The 20,463-nt window shown below is 40.4% G+C and overlaps 1 protein-coding gene across 2 annotated transcripts in view; it reads left to right on the top strand.

Moving 5' to 3' along the window:
- ascc2 (activating signal cointegrator 1 complex subunit 2) overlaps window positions 1-18,223 on the top strand; it is a 29,540-nt gene extending 11,317 nt beyond the window's left edge. For both annotated transcript variants that reach the window (XM_061906028.1, XM_061906029.1), the window contains 9 exons: window positions 2,958-3,026; window positions 5,914-5,988; window positions 10,647-10,833; window positions 10,901-11,097; window positions 11,160-11,279; window positions 12,320-12,514; window positions 12,575-12,659; window positions 12,729-12,814; window positions 17,712-18,223. In XM_061906028.1, the coding sequence (XP_061762012.1) occupies window positions 2,958-3,026; window positions 5,914-5,988; window positions 10,647-10,833; window positions 10,901-11,097; window positions 11,160-11,279; window positions 12,320-12,514; window positions 12,575-12,659; window positions 12,729-12,814; window positions 17,712-17,874 (1,177 nt within the window). In that variant the 3' untranslated portion in view covers window positions 17,875-18,223. The remainder of the gene's footprint in view (window positions 1-2,957; window positions 3,027-5,913; window positions 5,989-10,646; window positions 10,834-10,900; window positions 11,098-11,159; window positions 11,280-12,319; window positions 12,515-12,574; window positions 12,660-12,728; window positions 12,815-17,711) is intronic.
- Window positions 18,224-20,463: the final 2,240 nt, after the last annotated feature.

The raw sequence follows: 20,463 nt of genomic DNA, 5'->3' as shown, positions 1-20,463 counted from the left end.
ATATCCTGAAACGCCTGAGCTCACCTAAGATGGACTGATGCAAAGTGGAAAAGTGTTCTGTGGTCTGACGAGTCCACATTTCAAGTTATATTTGGAAACTGGAGACGTGGTGTCCTCCGGAACAAAGAGGAAAATAACCATCTGGATTGTTATAGGCGCAAAGTTCAAAAGCCAGCATCTGTGATGGTATGGGGGTGTATTAGTGCCCAAGGCATGGGTAACTTACATATCTGTGAAGGCACCATTAATGCTGAATGGTCCCTACATGTTTTGGAGCAACATATGTTGTCATCCAAACAACGTTATCATGGACGCCCCTGCTTATTTCAGCAAGACAATGCCAAGCCACGTGTTACAACAGCGTGGTTTCGCAGTAAAAGAGTGCTGGTACTTGGCCCGCCTGCAGTCCAGACCTGTCTCCCATCGAAAATGTGTGGCGCATTATGAAGCGTAACATACGACAGCGGACTGTTGAACGACTAAAGCTCTACATAAAACAAGAATGAGAAATAATTCCACTTTCAAAGCTTCAACAATTACTTTCCTCAGTTCCCAAACGTTTATTGAGTGTTGTTAAAAGAAAATGTGATGTAACACAGTGGTGAACATGCCCTTTCCCAACTACTTTGGCATGTGTTGCAGCCATGAAAGTTAATTATTATTTGCAAAAACGGAAAAAAATAAGGTTTATGAGTTTTAACATCAAATATCTTGTCATTGTAGTTTCTTCGACTGAATATGGGTTGAAAATGATTTGCAAATCATTGTATTCTGTTTATATTTACATCTAACACAATTTCCTAACTCATATGGAAACGGGATTTGTACTTGCGTATATATTATATACATGCATACTTGTGCATATAATGTATATGCCTATATAATGTACATCTGAATATAAAGTACATGTGTATTTAATGTACATGTGTATATAATGTACATGCATATACAGTCGTGCTTATAAGTTTACATACCCTGGGAGAATTTATGTTTTCTTGGCTATTCTTCAGAGAATGTGATAACACAAAAACCTTTCTTCCGTTCATGCTTAATGGTTGTGTGAAGCTATTTATTGGCAAACAACTGTCTTTACTTCTTTTTGAATCAAAATGACAAAAGAAAGTACCCAAATGACCCTGATCTCAACCATGAAGCCCATTTTTCTTCAAGAGCCTCTTTATTGTGCATCTTGAAACAGCCATACTTCAATTTTTCAGTAGTCCTGTATTTCAGCTGAAGTTATTCTTGTATTTTTTTTGCATCTAAAATAATTTTCCAGGCAGTTCTGGCTGAAATCTTTGCTGGTCTACCTGAGTCCCTCATTTTCCACTTCTTTATCAGCATTTGAACATTGCTGATTGGCATTCTCAATTCCTTGGATATCTTTTTATACTCCTCTCCTGTTTTATGCAGTTCAATTACCTTTTCTCGCAGATTCTTTGACAATTCTTTTGCCTTCCCCATGACTCCGAATCCAGAAACAGCACTGGATGAAAGATGCAATGGTCTGTCAGTAGCCCAGAAATTCACTGACCTTTTATACACACACGTTAATTACAAACAAACAGGTCACAGGTAAGGATTGGAACCTTGATTAGCCATTCAAACCTGTTTGTGTCAACGTTTGTGCGTGTTATCAGATCAAAGTCACTGGGGTATGTAAACTTTTGATCAGGGTCATTTGGGTACTTTCTTTTGTCATTTTGATTTAAAAAGAGTAAACACAGTTGTTTGCCAATAAATAGCTTCACACAACCATTAAGCATGAGTGAAAGAAAGGTTTTTGTGTTATCATTCATATTCTCTGAAGAACGGCCAAGAAATCATAAATTCTCCCAGGGTATGTAAACTAAAGAGCACGACTGTATAATGTCCATGTGTATATAATGTACAGTACATGCCTGTATAATGTACATCCGTATATATTGTACATGTGTATATAATGTAAATGCCTATATAATGTACATGTGTATATATTGTACATGCCTATATAATGTACTTGCGTATATGATGTACATGCGTATACAGGGATGGGAATTTTCTGCGGATCCGTGGAATTCCGCCGATTTTGGCGCCGCCAGGGTCATTTCTGTGAATTGTTTAAATCCGGGGAGAAAATTATAGGGGGTTTAGGTACTCGTGGTTTTTGTCTCTGCGTTGACCTAGTTATCAGTACAAGGCAGAGAATTCCCACGAAAAATATAATGCCAATGTGTGAAGGCACCAGATTGGCTAGCTTTACTATCAGCTGACAACATCAACCAATGACATTGTCCGTTATAGGCGTCTGCACGCGTCGTTTGCCGACAATATCTAGTCCCTGATTCTCAATTATTGTGAGCGTTTCTTAACTCGTATTCTGTTTATATTGGTTGTTTTTATCGGCGACTAATCTGGAAAGAAAACACAGTAGCTCTCAATTAACATGTTTCTTTATTGACAAAACAGTTTCAGACATGGTTAAGCTTATTCAAGATAGGAATGCTTCATTAGCGAAAGATATGGATAAGGGCGTGAGAAACAAGTGGAACTGGGCATGGCTCGATATATCTATCAAACTGAAGGGTGCGGCCGCTATGCGGCCTTCCGCAAAGCGGTGTTTTAGGATTAAAAAATTTTCAGCTGATTTTGTACATCTTCATTCCCATCCCTGCGTATATGAGGTACTTGTGTATATAATGTGTAAGTGTATGTAATGTACACATGTATATAATGTACATGCATATATAATGTACATGTGTATATAATTTACATGCATATATGATGTACTTGTGTATATAATGTACATGCGTATATAATGTACTTGTGTATATAATGTACTTGTGCATATGATTTACATGCCTATATAATGTACTTGTGTATATAATGTACATGCGTATATAATGTACATGTGCATATAATGTACATGTATGATAGTGTAGCTGATCATGATATTAATATTAGTTGTGTCCTTTTAGGGCAGAAAACTCTTCAACGTTTGCAGAGGAACTTCTTCAACATTTCACTTCCTTTCTGTCAGAGAAAAGGTGAGTAATAATAATAATACATCACATCTACATCCACCATTTTGTCTTGACTAACTAATAATAAATATATATCACATCTACTCTACAGCCACCATATTGTACTGACTAATTGATAATGATATATCACATCTACTTTACATCCACCATGTTGTACTGACTAAGTAGTAATAATTATATATCACATCACTCTACATCCACCATTTTGTACTGACTAAATACGAGTTGTCTACGTGGTATCATGTGTGATACAAGCAGAGTGTTTACCGGTGTGTGATATAATGTGCGATACAAGCAGAGTTTTTACGTATGTGTGATACAAGCAGAGTGCTTACTTGTGTGTGATATCATGTGCGATACAAGCCGAGTGTTTACTTGTGTGTAATACAAACAGTGTTTACTTGTGTGGGATATCATGTGCGATACAAGCAGAGTGTTTACTTACGTGTGATATCATGTGCAATACAAGCATAGTGTTCACTAGTGTGTGATATCATGTGCGATACAAGCAGTGTTTACTTTGTGATATCATGTGCGATACAAGCAGAGTGTTCACTTTTGTATCATATCATGTGCTATACAAGCAGAGTGTTTACTAGATTGTGATACAAGCAGTGTTTACTAGTGTGCAATATCATATGCGGTACAAGCAGAGTGTTTAGTAGTGTGTGATTTCATGTGCGATACAAGCAGAGTTTTTACTAGTGTGTGATACAAGCGTGTTGTACAAATATGACGGACAGTTAACATCCAAATGTCCTGCACTAAACACAATCTCCTCTATTTTACTAAATTCATCTACAAAATGTAAACATGCTAGGCTGTAGGCAGCTAGCAGCTACACAACCGCTAAGCACACAGGTTTCATTTAATCAAACCTTTCCTAACATTCCACACAACTACATAATACAATATGAATGATTCCTGATGATCTGATATGATAAGTATTAGTGTGACCTCACATTATCAGGTAATTAGGGGCCTTAATTTTTAAGGCCAGTTGCTCCCTCCTGTAGTTTCTAGTAGTCAGACTAGTTACACACCTGTTGGTGGTTTCTTCCCACCAAGTTGTATGAAATACAAAGTGTAGGTCAACAGCATTCAAAGTGCACCCTTCCTGTACACCAGCTTCAAAATAAGAACATTGATTGATTGATTGATTGATATATTTTTATTTCAAATATGCAAAAAAAAAAAAAAACAAACAAGAGCAAGCATGATCCAATACAGTGCTATAGCCTTAACGGCTATTATAACAAAATGAAAACAATGAAGAATAAAAAAAACAAATGAGCATTCGACTTTTTTTTTTTTTTTTTTTTTTTACATATTTGAAAAGGAGTGAGAAGAAGTATACACTTATTTAATCCCACCCCTTTTCTTTAAATCATAAATGACTCTGAGCTCGAACTTCCTTGTTCACTCTATGTACAAACTTAATGAGCTTGTATATAAATAAATGATAAATATATACATACATATGCACACTACACACATACATAGCCACACCGTTACCACAAGTGCTCATGGAAATAGTATCATGGAAAAAAAACAAAAAAACAGCAGTACCAGTGCCTCAATGGGCAGCCCCTAACTCTTTTGTAACACTAGAAACCCAATATCAAAGCCCTTCTTCATGTCTGTACCTCTGGAATACCATGTACCTAAACTTCTTTTTAAACTGGTTTATGTTTGGACATTGCTTTAACTCCACATTCAAACCATTCCATAGTTTCACTCCACAGACTGAAATACAAAAACTTTTGATGGTCGTTCTACAACTAAGCATTTTGAAATTAAAATTTCCCCTTAAGTTATAATCCCCCTCTCGTGTGCTGAACAATTTTTGAATGCTTCCTGGGAGTTTATTTATTTTGGCTTTATACATTATTTGTGCAGTTTGATACAAAATAATATCATTAAATTTCAATATTTTTGACTGTAAGAATAGTGAATGAGTATGGTCCAGATATCCCACATTGTTGATGATACGTACAGCTCTTTTCTGAAGTATAGTTATTGAGTTTAATGAGCTTTTATAATTATTCCCCCAGACTTCCACACAGTAGGTTAAATATGGTAAAACTAATGAACAGTAGAGAATGTGGAGTGATTTGTGATCTAGAACCTGCTTTGCTTTATTTATTACTGAGATGCATCTTGACAGCTTAGACTGTACATGTTTTATATGTGGTTTCCAGTTAATTTGATAGTTAATTGTAACTCCAAGGAATTTTATTTCAAAAACCCTTTCAATATCCACCCCATCTATTTGTATCTGTACCCTTGTTTCACGTGTCCTCTTTCCAAACAGCATTAACTTAGTCTTAGTCAGGTTTAATGACAATTTATTATAGTCAAACCAAGCTTTTAGTTTACTCATTTCTTCCATAATGACTTCCTGTAATTGATTTAAATCATCCACTGAACAAAAAATATTAGTGTCATCAGCAAATAACACTAATTTCAATAATGTAGACACTTTACAGATATCATTGATATACAGGATGAACAATTTTGGCCCCAACAATGACCCGAGGGGGACATCACACGCAATGTCCAAACACGATGAACAGCAATTCCCCAACTTCACAAACTGTTGTCTCTTATTTAAGTAACTTTTAAGCCAGTGTAGTACAACTCCCCTGATTCCATACTTTTCCATTTTATTGATTAATATATCATGGTTAATTGTGTCAAATGCTTTTTTTAGATCAATAAATATTCCCATTGCATATTGTTTCTTGTCTATGGCATTTGTGATTTCCTCTATTGTTTCAATGATTGCCATTGAACATAGCAGTGTTGTGGCTAATTAGCACCAGTGTTGGAGCAATAGGCAGGTCCACAGGAAGTATGTGGTCTAGGTGTAATGGTTTTCACCCGGCAGGTTCCTGACAGATTACGACCAGCTCTTTCCCATGGCAGACCAGGTCCGTCTCCTGCAGCAAGCACTTCCTGTTTTGTATCCTTGTCTGCTCGCCGTGTCCCAGGGAACACCCATACTTGCCAACCTTGAGACCTCCGATTTCGGGAGGTGGGGGCGTGTTTGGGGTGGGGCGTGATTAAGAGGGGAGGAGTATATAAGTAGGTATAATTCACCAAGTCAAGTATTTCATATACAAACCCCATTTCCATATGAGCTGGGAAATTGTGTAAGATGTAAATATAAACAGAATACAATGATTTGCAAATCCTTTTCAACCCATATTCAGTTGAATGCATTACAAAGACAAGATATTTGATGTTCAAACTCATAAACTTTATTTTTTTGGAAATAATAATTAACTTAGAATTTCATGGCTGTGTCACGCCAAATTTCTTCTCCCTATAAAAACCTTCCCCCCCATTTACTTCCTGGGTCATGATTAATACAGACGTTTTGTTAACGCTATATTATAAAAATACAGACGTTTTGTTAACGCTATATTATAAAAAAAATTAAAAAACAATTTACAAACACAAGCTATGGGATGACATAAGAGGAAACGTGACCCTGGAAGTAAATGTGTCATCAAAAAACGTCTATTTGTATAATATAGCGTTATATTTTTATAATATAGCGTTAACAAAACGTCTGTATTAATCATGACTCCGGAAGTAAATGGGGGGGAAGGTTTTTGTAGGGGGGAAGAAATTTGGCGTGACAGCTGCAACACGTGTCAAAGTAGTTGGGAAAGGGCATGTTCACCACTGTGTTACATCACATTTTCTTTTAACAACACTCAATAAACGTTTGGGAACTGAAGAAACTATTTGTTGAAGCTTTAAAAGTGGAATTCTTTACCATTCTTGCTTAATGTACAGCGTAAGTTGTTCAACAGTCCAAGGTCTTGTTGTCGTATTTTACGCTTCATAATGCGCCACACATTTTCGATGGGATACATGCCTGGACTGCAGACGGGCCAAGAAAGTACCCGCACTCTTTTACTACGAAGCCACACTGTTGAAACACGTGGCTTGGCATTGTTTTGCTGAAATAAGCAGGGGCGTCCATGATAACGTTGTTTGGATGACAACATATGTTGCTCCAAAACCTGTATGGACCATTCAGCATTAATAGTGCCTTCACAGATGTGTAAGTTACCCATGCCTTGGGCACTAATACACCCCCATACCATCACAGATGCTGGCTTTTGAACTTTGTGCTTATAACAATCCAGATGGTTGTTTTCCTCTTTGTTCCGGAGGACACCACGTCCACAGTTTCCAAATATAATTTGAAATGTGGACTCGTCAGACCACAGAACACTTTTCCACTTTTCATCAGTCCATCTTAGATGAGCTCAGGCCCAGCGACGCCGGCGCCGTTCCTTTGTGTTGTTGATAAATGGCTTTCGCTTTGCATGGTAGAGTTTTAACTTGCACTAACAGATGTAGCGACCAACTGTAGTTACTGACAGTGGTTTTATGAAGTGTTCCTGAGCCCATGTGGTGATATCCTTTACACACTGATGTCGGTTTTTGATGCAGTACCACCTGAGGGATCAAAGGTCCGTAATATCATCGCTTACGTGCAGGTGTTTCTCCAGATTCTCTGAACCTTTTGATGATGTTACGGACCGTAGATGGTAAAATCACAAAATTCCTTGCAATAGCTCGTTGAGGGAAATTTGCTTACAAATTGGTGACTCTCGCTCCATCCTTGTTTGTGAATGACTCAGCATTTCATGGAAGCTGTTTTTATACCCAATCATGGCACCTACCTGTTCCCAATTAGCTTGCACACCTGTGGGATGTTCCAAATAAGTGTTTGATGAGCATTCATCAACTTTATCAGTATTGATTGCAAACTTTCCCAACTTCTTTGTAACGTGTTGCTGTTATCAAATTCTAAAGTTAATGATTATTTGCAAAAAAAAAATGTTTATCAGTTTTAAATCAAATATGTTGTCTTTGTAGCATATTCAACTGAATATGGGATTAAAATGATTGGCAAATCATTGTATTCCGTTTATATTTACATGTAACACAATTTCCAAACTCATATGGAAACGGGGTTTGTATGTATAAGAAATACTTGACTTTCAGTGAATTCTAGCTATATATACAGGTGCTGGTTATATTATTAGAATATCATGAAAAAGTTTATTTATTTCATTAATTCCATTTAGAAAGTCAAACTTGTAGAATGTATACATTCATTCCAAACAGACTGATACTATTCAAGTGTTTTTTGCCAAAAAGGCAATGATTATAGCTGACAACCAATGAAAACCCTAAATTCAACATCTCAGAAAATTAGAATATGGTGAAAAGGTCAGATATTGAAGACACCTGGTGCCACACCCTAATTAGCTAACTAACTCAAAACACCTGGAAAAGCCTTTAAATGGTCTCTCGTTTTGATTCTGTATGACACACAATCATGGGGAAGACTGCTGACTTGACAACTGTCCAAAAGATGACCATTGATACTTTAAAGGAGGGCGAGACACAAAAGGTCATTGCCAAAGAGATTGGATGTTCCCAGAGCTCTGTGTCCAAGCACATTAATAGAGAGGCGAAGGGAAGGCAAAGATGTGGTAGAAAAAAGTGTACAAGCAAGAGGGATAACCGCGCCCTGGAGAAGATTGTCAAACAAAACCGATTCAAAAATGTGGGGGAGATCCACAAAGAGTGGACTGCAGCTGGAGTCAGTGCTTCAAGCACCACCACGCACCGACGTATGCAAGATATGGGCTTCAGCTGTCACATTCCTTGTGTAAAGCCACTCTTGAATAAGAGACAACGTCAAAGGCGTCTCGTCTGGGCTCAAGACAAAAAGGACTGGACTGCTGCTGAGCGGTCCAAAGTTATGTTTTCAGATGAAAGTAAATTTTGTATCTCCTTTGGAAATCAAGGTCCCAGAATCTGGAGGAAGACAGGAGAGGCACAGAAACCACGTTGCCTGAAGTCCAGTGTGAAATTTCCACAATCGGTAATGGTCTGTGGTGCCATGTCATCTGCTGGTGTTGGTCCACTGTGTTTCCTGAGGTCTAGGGTCAATGCAGCAGTCTACCAGGAAGTTTTAGAACACTTTATGCTGCCTGGCGCGGACCAATTTTATGGAGGTGAAGATTTCATTTTCCAACATGACTTGGCACCTGCACACAGTGCCAAATCTACCAGTACCTGGTTTAAGGACCCTGGTATCCCTGTTCTTAATTGGCCTGCAAACTCACCTGACCTTAACCCCATAGAAAACCTATGGGGTATTGTGAAGCGGAAGATGCGAGATGCCAGACCCAACAATGCTGAAGAGCTGAAGGCCACTATTAAAGCATTCTGGGCTCTCTTAACACCTGAGGAGTGCAACAGACTGGTCGACTCCATGCCACGCCGTATTGCTGCAGCAATTCAGGCAAAGGGAGCTGCAACTAAGTATTAATTGTCGTACATGCTGAAACTTTCCATGTTCATACTTTCCAGTTGGCCCACATTTCTAAAAAATATTTTTTGGAACTAGTCGTATCTAATATTTTAATTTTCTGAGATACTGAATTTGGGATTTTCAGTAATTGTCATTACTAATCATCAAAATTTAAAGAAATAAACATTTCAAATATATCACTATGTGTGTAATGAATTGATATAATATGTAAGTTTCACGTTCTGAATAGAATTACTGAAATAAATAAACTTTTTCATGATATTCTAATAATATGAACAGCACCTATATATATATATATATATATATATATATATATATATATATATATATATATATATATATGAATAAAAGAAATACTTCAATTTCAGTGTTCATTTATTTACACATATACACACACATAACACTCATCTACTCATTGTTGAGCTAAGGGTTGAATTGTTCATCCCTGTTCTATTTTCTGTCACTATTTTTCTAACAATGCTGAACACCCTCTCTGATGATGCATTGCTGTTTGGCATGCTCAAAAGTGCTTTCATCAAATGCACTGGAGTCTGGAATCTTCCATCTCTCCCGAGCATGGCCCAAAACCGGTCAATCTTTGCTTCCTGAGGAAGATCCTCACTGCCAAGCAATTGGTAGTCCCCTACTTCTTCCTAGAGGCTATACAGGTCCAATCGCACCTGCGGCTTGGAACTTACAAGCGTATTTCTTGACCTTACTCGTCGTCGGCGTCGCCATGGCCGTATCTTCCTCGTTCTTCTGCACTCTCTAAAAGCCGTAGCTGTTTTTGTCACATATGCATATACAGTAGATGGCAGTATTTTCCTGTTTAAGAGTATCACAACATTGCTGTTTACGGCAGACGAACTGCTTTACGGTACACGAAAATGTGACTGCTGTTGTTACCGCGCTGGGAGGATGCTAATGAACCTGCCTAACAATTAACCCACATAAGAAACCAATAACTCGCCCTCGATCATTCTACAGTTATAATGTGATTGGGCAGGCTCGCTGTTTATATTGTGGGAAAGCGGACATGAAAACAGGCTGTCGACACGTCACTCAGGTCCGGACGGAGCTGGAGGGGGCGTGGCCTCCAGCTCCGCCTGAATTTCGGGAGATTTTCAGGAGAAAATTTGTCCAGGGAGGTTTTCGGGAGAGGCGCTGAATTTCGGGAGTCTCCCGGAAAATTCGGGAGGGTTGGCAAGTATGGGCACACCTTTCCACACACCCCTTAACGTGTCCCTCAGAGATGAGACCAGGACGTCCTACCTACTGCAGGGCGTCCAGAGTGCCTGGGACAGCCTGGGCAGACGCAAGACCGCATCCTCCTCGCCGTCCGCCAGTCGGGGAGCAGTGGGCGGGACTTCACCCTCAGGTCTGCAAGTGCCAAGAGAGAGCCCGAGGGGTGCGGATGCCCCGCCTGCAGGAAGTAACGTGCGTGCTTCCTTCCTCCGTGGTCACATGACTGCACCAAGAGGTTGAGTTGTAGTTTTGTCTCCAGGGAGCGTGGTGTCCTCTGAGTGAGGCGGAGCTGGACTCTATGCTTTCCTGCATCAGAGACCTGCTGCCGGACTTGGGAGATGGCTTCCTGCTGGCGTGTCTGCAGGAGTACCACTACGACTGTGAGAGGGTCATCAACAACATCCTGGAGGACACACTCAGTCCTGGCCTGGACGCGCTGGACCGAGCCATGCCCAGGTATGCCACGCCTCCTCACCGCACGCCACCACGCCTTCTTCACGCAGACTTTGTGTCCTCAGGCCCGTCAAGGCACCACTACCTGCCGTCCTGAGCAGCCGCTCCAATGTCTTTGACGACGACCACTTTGACGTCTTCCGCAGGGACCAGGTGGACATGTCCCGCATCTCGAAGGGCAGGAGGTGACCTTTGCTTTAAGTTAGCATATGTAACGCACCATGTTACACAATTGATATGTACGGTGACAATGCCAACAGTTAGCATGTGTAACATACCAGCTTATAGGACTCTGAGGTGTACGGTGAAAAGGCTATATAAATTAAGCGTATATATATATATATATATATATATATATATATATACACATAGTATATGTGTGTGTATATATATGTATATATGCATATATATATATGTGTGTATATATATATATATATGTATATGCAGTATATATCTTTGTGTATATATATACATATATATATATTTGTGTGTGTATATATATACATATATATATATATATATATATGTATATATATATATATGTATATATATATGTATATATATATATGTATGTATGTGTATATGTAACATGTCCGCCCTGAGATCGGTAGGTGGTGAGTTCAAACCCGGTTGAGTCATCCCAAAGACTATAAAAATGGCAACCAATACCTCCCTGCTTGGCACTCAGCATCAAGGGTTGAAATTGGAGGTTAAATCACCAAAATGATTCTTGAGCGTGGCCACAGCTGCTGCTCACTGCTCCCCTCACCTCCCAGCCTGTGATCAAGGGTGATGGGTCAAATGCAGAGGATAATTTCACCACTCCTAGTGTGTGTGTGTGTGTGTGTGTGTGTGTGTGTGTGTGTGAATCATTGGTAGTTTAACTTTATATCTAACATACCAAGTTATAGGACTGTAAGGTGTACGATAAAAATGCCAGCAGTTAGCATATGTAACACACCAAGTTATACGACTAAGGTGTATGTTGAACATGCTAACAGTCTATGTAACTACTAAGTTATACGAATAAGGTGTACGGTGAAAATGTTAACAGTCTATGTAACATACCAAGTTATAGGACTGTAAGGTATATGGTGAAAATGCTAACAGCATATGAAACATACCAAGGTGACAATGCTAAGAGTTAGCATACGTAACATACCAAAGTGACAATGTTAAGAGTTAGCATATGTAAAATACCAAGGTGTCGGTGTGACTCCCACAGGAAGCAGCAGGAGGAGGATGCAAGGGAGCTGGTGGACAACAAGCAGCATGTGTCAGAGCAGAGACAGCGTTACCATGCTTACCAGACCGTGGTGGATGTGCAGCCAGGAGACTACGATGACGAGTATGACGACACGTACGACATGAACCAAGTGGGAGCCAACGACCTGGACGGAGATAGCCTGCTCAACAGGAGGTAGGAAGGAACAAGATGGCTACCAGATGACCTCTGAACCTGACTACTGTGTCCCTGCAGGCCCTTCACTGTCCCCAGGGTCTTGGAAGGAGGGAGCAGAGCTCATGATGAAGAGGAGGAGGAGGAGGAGGTTGACATCATGCAGGTGCACATCTCAACTGCTCACAGCATGAATTACCTGCACCACATTCACCTGTTACCTCTGGTCCTCCAGCGCAAGAACCCAGACCACTTTGTGCAGGACCCGGCACTGCTGAGGGAGCGAGCTGAGGCCAGACGTGCCATGCAGCAGAGGAGAAGGTAACCGTAGTAGGATTACCATAGTATCAATACATCATTGATACTACACTCATTAGCACTTTTCTCCTTTCTCATTGTTACCAAGTCAGGAAGTAAACATTATTTGTATGCACCTTCATGTGTGTATACAAATATATGTATACGTGTGTGTGTGTGTGTATTACGTATCTACATGTCATGTAGATACAAGTCATGTAGGTACATAACATGTAAATACATAACATGTATCTAACAGTACTTTTCAAAGGCAGTATAGTGCCGGTTTTAATCAATTGGTATCTCGGTACTTTATTATTACCGCGATACTGTACACCCCTAATACAAAGATTTGTATATATATACAAACCCCGTTTACATATGAGTTGGGGAATTGTATTAGATGTAAATATAAACGGAATACAATGATTTGTAAATAATTTTCAACCCATATTCAGTTGAATATGCTACAAAGACAACATATTTGATGTTGAAACTGATAAAAAAAAAATTTTTTGCAAATCATTAACTTTAGAATTTCATGCCAGCAACATGTGACAAAGAAGTTGGGAAAGGTGGCTATAAATACTGATAAAGTTGAGGAATGTTCATCAAACACTTATCTGGAACATCCTACAGGTGTGCATGCTAATTGGGAACAGATGGGTGACATGATTGGGTATAAAAACAGTTTCTCAAAAAATGCTCAGTCTTTCACAAGAAAGGATGGAGTGAGGTACACCCCTTTGTCCAGAACTGCGTGAGCAAATAGTCAATCAGTTTAAGAACAACGTTTCTCAAAGTGCAATTGCAAGAAATTTTGGGATTTCAACATCTACGGTCCATAATATCATCAAAAGGTCCAGAGAATCTGGAGAAATCACTCCACCTAAGCAGCATGGCCGGAAACCAACATTGAAAGACCGTGACCTTCGATCCCTCAGACGGCACTGTATCAAAAACCGACATCAATCTCTAAAGGATATCACCACAGGGGCTCAGGAACACTTCAGAAAACCACTGTCACTAAATACAGTTGGTCACTACATCTGTAAGTGCAAGTTAAAGCGCTACCATGCAAAGCGAAAGCGATTTATCAACAACATCCAGAAACGCCGCCGGCTTCTCTGGGCCCGAGATCATTTAAGATGGACTGATGCAAAGTGGAAAAGTGTTCTGTGGTCTGACGAGTCCACATTTCAAATTGTTTTTGGAAATATTCGACATCGTGACATCCGGACCAAAGGGGAAGCGAACCATCCAGACTGTTATCGACGCAAAGTTCAAAAGCCAGTATCTGTGATGGTATGGGGTGCATAAGTGCCCAAGGCATGGGTAACTTTATGGGTAACTTACACATCTGTGAAGGCACCATTAATGCTGAAAGGTACATACATGTTTTGGAACAACATATGCTGCCATCTAAGCGCCGTCTTTTTCATGGACGCCCCTGCTTATTTCAGCAAGACAATGCCAAGCGACATTCAGCACGTGTAACAACAGCGTGGCTTCGTAAAAAAAGAGTGCGCCTGCAGTCCAGACCTGTCTCTCATCCAAAATGTGTGGCACATTATGAAGCGTAAAATACGACAGCGGAGAACCCGGACTGTTGAACGACTGGAGCTCTACATAAAACAAGAATGGGAAAGAATTCAACTTTCAAAGCTTCAACAATTAGTTTCCTCAGTTCCCAGACGTTTGAGTGTTGTTAAAAGAAAATGTGTTCCAACACAGTGGTGAACATGCCCTTTCCCAACTACTTTGGCATGTGTTGCAGCCATGAAATTCTAAGCTAATTATTTGCAAAAAAAAATCAAGTTTATGAGTTTAAACGTCAAATATCTTGTCTTTGTAGTGCATTCAACTGAATATGGGTTGAAAAGGATGTGCAAATCATTGTATTCCGTTTATATTTACACCTAACACAATTTCCCAACTCATATGGAAACGGGGTTTGTATATATTTATGTATATATATATATATATATATATATATATATATATATATTTTTTTTTTTTTTTTTTTTTTTTGAGCAGTTTATATATATATATATATATAAACTGCTCAAAAAAATGTATGGAACACTTTGAAAACACATCAGATTTCAATGGTGAAAAAAATATGTCGGATGTCTATACTGGTATGGACAGTTTAATGTCTCAGGAACAAAAGGATGCCACATCTTTTGATGGAAATTAAAGTTTTCAGCCCACAGAGGGCTCAGTATATGGACACCCCGAAAATCAAAGTGAAAAAATGATGTGGCGGGCTCGTCCCATCCATCCATCCATCCATTTGCTACCGCTTATTCCCTTTGGGGTCGCGGGGGGCGCTGGTGCCTATCTCAGCTACAATCGGGCGGAAGGCTGGACAAGTCGCCACCTCATCGCAGGGCCAACACAGATAGACAGACAACATTCACACTCACATTCACACACTAGGGACCATTTTTTTAGTGTTGCCAATCAACCTATCCCCAGGTGCATGTCTTTGGAAGTGGGAGGAAGCCGGAGTACCCGGAGGGAACCCACGCATTCACGGGGAGGACATGCAAACTCCACACAGAAAGATCCCAAGCCCGGGATTGAACCCAAGACTACTCAGGACCTTTGTATTGTGAGGCAGACGCACTAACCCCTCTTCCACTGTGCTGCGCAGGGCTCGTCCATTTTGCCTAAATTCCATTTCTGCAACTCAAAATTATTTTCAGTATCTTGTGTGGCCCCCACGTGCATGCTCGACAACGTCGCGGCATGCTCCTAATGAGATGACGGATGGTTTCTTGTGGGATGTCCTCCCAGATCTGTCTAAGGGCATCAGTGAGCTCCTGTAAAATCTGAGGAGTAACCTGGCGGCGTCTGATGGACCAAAACATTATGTTCCAGAGGTGTTCTATCGGGTTTAGATCAGGTGATCGTGAGAGCCATTCAATTGTGTCAATTCCTTCATCCTCCAGATACTGTCTGCATACTCTTGCCACAAGAGGCTGGGAATTGTCGTGGACCAGGAGGAACCCAGGACCTACTGCACCAGTGTAGGGTCTGACCTTGGGTGCAAGGATATCATCACGATACCTAATGGCAGTCAGACTGCCGTTCTCTAGCCTGTAGAGGTCTTTTCGTCCCTCCATGGAAATGCCTCCCCAGACCATCACCGAACGGGTCATGCTGAATAATGTTACAGGCAGCATAGCGCTCTCCTTGGTTTCTCCAGACCCTTTCACGTCTATCACAGGTGCTCAGGGTAAACCTGCTCTCATCTGTGAAAAGAACAGGGCGCCAGTGGCGGACTTGCCAATTCTGGTGTTCTATGGCAAATGCCAATCAAGCTCCACTTTTCTGAGCAGTCCAGCTCTCCTAGAGTAACTGCCTGTCTCCTGTAATCTCCTCCATGCTCTGGATATTGTACTGGGAGACACATCAACTCTTCTTGTAACAGCACGCATAGATGTGCCATCCTGGAGGAGTTGGACAATCTGCGCAACTTCAGGAGGGTTAAGAAATCGTCTCATGCTCCCAGTCGTGATAATGACTCTAGCTAAAGCCAACACTTTGTGGAAAAACCGATAAAAAAGATCAAGAGGGAGGAACTTGAAATGGCCTCCACCTGCAAAACCAGACCTGTTTTGGGGGCCATCTCGTTGTTGCCCCTCTAGTGCACCTGTTGTTAAATACATCAACACCAATGCAGCTGAAACTGATTAACAACCCCCTCTGCCACGTGCCTGACCAAAACCTTATCAGAAAAGTGCAATTGAATTCATGCCATACCCTGATAAAAAACAGTTCCTTAAATTTTTGGGAGCAGTAAAATATATATATATATATATAATGTGTGTATATATATATTTATATAATGTGTGTATATATATATTTATATAATGTGTGTATATATAGATGTGTGTGTGTATATATATATGTGTGTGTGTATATATATATATATATATATATAAGTAAGTGTATGTGTGTGTGTGTGTTTGTATATGTATATTTATATATATATGTGTATATATATGTATACATATATGTATATACATATATATATATTATATATATATGTGTGTGTGTGTATGTATGTGTATATATATATATATGTATGTATGTGTATATGTATGTATGTATACATATATATATATATGTGTGTGTATAACGTAATTAGATAAAGTAGTTAACGTGTACTTAGAATTGAAGTCTTTTATTGTTATGATACACTGTGTGTATGAGTTGCTGACTTAAACACACACACAACCACAGTGCTGACTGACGTAACAAAAATCACACCTGACTTTTATTAGTGAACACACGGCTACTACATCAGCACCCTGACCACCTGTGTCGTTCACCAGAAATATCAGGCAGCTAAAATGCACCAAACATGGAGAGAAGGTTTTACCCACCATGCATTGAAGTGTGTTTTTGAAAGTTATTTGGACAGAAGTATGAACTTTTGGATTCTTGTCTGCATGGTGGGAACATAGATGATCAAAATTGTAAACATCCACTAGATGGCAATATTTAATCATCATGGTGGGAAGTTGGGAACATAAATGATCAATATCGTAAACATCAATGTTTTATCATCATGGTGGGGACATAGATGATCAATATTGTAAACACCAATGTTTCATCATCATGGTGGTAACATACTGTAGATGATCAATATGTTAACATCAATGTTTCATCATCCTGGTGGTAACGTACTGTAGATTATCAATATTGTTAACATCAATGTTTCATCATCCTGGTGGTAACGTACTGTAGATTATCAATATTGTTAACAGCAATGTTTCATCATCATGGTGGTTACATACTGTAGATGATCAATATTGTTAACATCAATGTTTCGTCATCCTGGTGGTAACGTACTGTAGATTATCAATATTGTTAACATCAATGTTTCATCGTCACCTGTCCTTCCCAGCATGCGTCCAGACCACCTGCAGGGACGCCCCAAAGGCCAAGGCCAGACTCTAGAGACGGTCCTGGACCGCCGCAAGAAGGAAGCTAACAAGAGTCGCGGCGCCAACCACAACCGTCGCAACATGGCCGACCGCAAGAGGAACAAAGGTATGATCCCGTCCTGATGCTGGCCACCCTGAAGGACTGTGACCAGACTCTAGAGACGGTCCTGCACCGCTGCAAGAAGGAAGCCAACAAGAGTTGCGGCACCAACCACAACCGTCGCAACATGGCCGACCGCAAGAGGAACAACGGTATGATCCCGTCCTGATGCTGGCCACCCTGAAGGACTGTGTGACCAGGTGACAAAGGAGTGAGGTCATATGACCTGCTCTGTAGTTTTGTAGCCCTTCGGATAAACACTTCAATCATCCCCTTCAAACAATCCTCCACAGCCTCATGGCATGATTCAATACCCCATTATGTGTTCTACACAGGTTGTCACATTTATTCCAAATAAAAGTATGACACCTACTTAAGTCTTTGCCATGAAGCTGAAACATGTTTCAGCTTGAGATGTTCCTCCAGTTTTATTCAGGGTATCTGTGGGCTGTTAAAAAAGTATGAAATCCAATCATTTAAATTTAAGGCCTTAAAATGTCCATTCATTTTTCTACCGCTTATTCCCTTTCGGGTTCGTGGGGGGCGCTGGTGCCTATCTCAGCTACAATCGGGCGGAAGGCGGCGTACACCCTGGACAAGTCGCATCGCAGAGCCAACACAGATAGACAGACAACATTCACTCTCACATTCACACACTAGGGCCAATTTAGTGTTGCCAATCAACCAATCAATGTCTTTGGAAGTGGGAGGAAGCCGGAGTACCCGGAGGGAACCCACGCATTCACAAGGAGGACATGCAAACTCAACACAGAAAGATCCCCAGACTACTCAGGACCTTCGTAGTGTGAGGCAGACGCACTAACCTTTCCGCCACCATGAAGCCCTAAAACTCCAAAAATTTCATGATGTGTAGTTACAGCTAAGTTAGCATAGCAGAGGAGAACACTTCACCAAAGCCAAATGACTTGCATAAGATGGCTTAGTCAAAGATTTGTGTCTCCTGAAGGATCCATATAATGCACGCTTGAAGATAGCAAGTGTTTGTAAACTTGGTGCTGAAAGTCAATTGAATGTTCATGTCAAACTCCTAAATATGTCTGTCAAAAGATGCTGAAACACTTCCACAACTTTACAAAGTAAATTAAGTATGAGATGTTTAGTAGTGTCATCATACCTTTACATACAGTAAGTATGACATGTTTACTAGTGACATCACAATCACACCATTACATACAGTGTGTATGACATGTTTACTAGTGACATCACACTATTACTTACATACAGTAAGTATGAGATGTTTAATAGTGACATCACACTTGCATACAGAAAGTATGAGATGTTTACTAGTGACATCACACTATTACATACAGTAAGTATGAGATGTTTAGTAGTGACATCACACTATTGCACACAGAAAGTATGAGATATTTACTAGCTACATCACACTATTACATACAGTAAGTATGAGATGGTTAGTAGTGACATCACACTTACATACAGTACCACCTCCAAAGACATGCACCTGGGGATAGGGTTATTGGCAACTCTAAATTGGCCCAAGTGTGAATGTGAGTGTGAATGTTGTCTGTCTATCTGTGTTGGCCCTGCGATGAGGTTGGCGACTTGTCCAGGGTGTAACCCGCCTTCCACAAGAATGCAGCTGGGATAGGCTCCAGCAGCCCTCGCCCCGCGACCCCGAAAGGGACAAGCGGTAGAAAATGGAAGTATGAGATGGTTAGTAGTGACATCACACTATTACAGTAAGTATGAGATGTTTACTAGTGACATCAGACTATTACACACAGTAAGTCTGAGATGTTTAGTGGTGACATCACAGTATTACAGTAAGTATGAGATGTTTACTAGTGAACTCACACTATTACATTAAGTATGAGATGCTTACTAATGACTCGGCTGTAAAACTATGAACTCATATTATTTATTGCAATAATTTCAGGTCAGCTTCTCATCTTTTCTCCAAGTTTATAGAGCAAGCGACATTAAACGTTTTTACAGGAGAACAGGAGGCCGAGAGCCATCGTAGCTAAATTGGAAGACTTCAATCAGAAGGAGCAGGTGAGGAGCCGGGGCCGAGATCTTAGAGGATCCAACGATCAGTTCCCAAAGGAAATCCTCGTCAAGCGCTGCCATCTGTTCCCGCTTCGTATGAAGTTTATCGCCGAAGGATGCTGTGCTGTCATCGCAGTGGATAAACTTTTTATCAACTGTCAACTTTAGGGTTTTTTTTTTTTTCGTTATTTCCATCCATCCATCCATTTTCTACCGCTTATTCCCGTTGGGGTCGTGGGGGGCACTGGTGCCTATCTCAGCTACAATCGGGCAGAAGGCACATTATGCTTTATTCCCTTTTTTTCCATTTCTCTCACAATACACCTGTGTGTGTTACGTTTGGAACGCATTGTGGATGCGCGTGGTGTCACCCCAAGATGCACGAGGACCAGACAGGCAGGAATAGCAGGTAAGAGCGTGGTTTAATATAAAAATGATAAAATAACACTGGTACAAAAGGCAAAATAAAGCGCGTGCCTATGCACGGGAAGCTAATGCTAAACTTAGCATGCAGTCAAAGTCCAAGAAGAACGTGCCGAGCGCACGGACGCTAAGGAGCTACTTAGCAAAGGTAGAAGAGA

Source organism: Nerophis ophidion, linkage group LG07 (genome assembly GCF_033978795.1).
Source record: "Nerophis ophidion isolate RoL-2023_Sa linkage group LG07, RoL_Noph_v1.0, whole genome shotgun sequence".
Lineage (NCBI taxonomy): Eukaryota > Metazoa > Chordata > Actinopteri > Syngnathiformes > Syngnathidae > Nerophis > Nerophis ophidion.
This window is presented reverse-complemented; position numbering and strand designations above follow the sequence as displayed.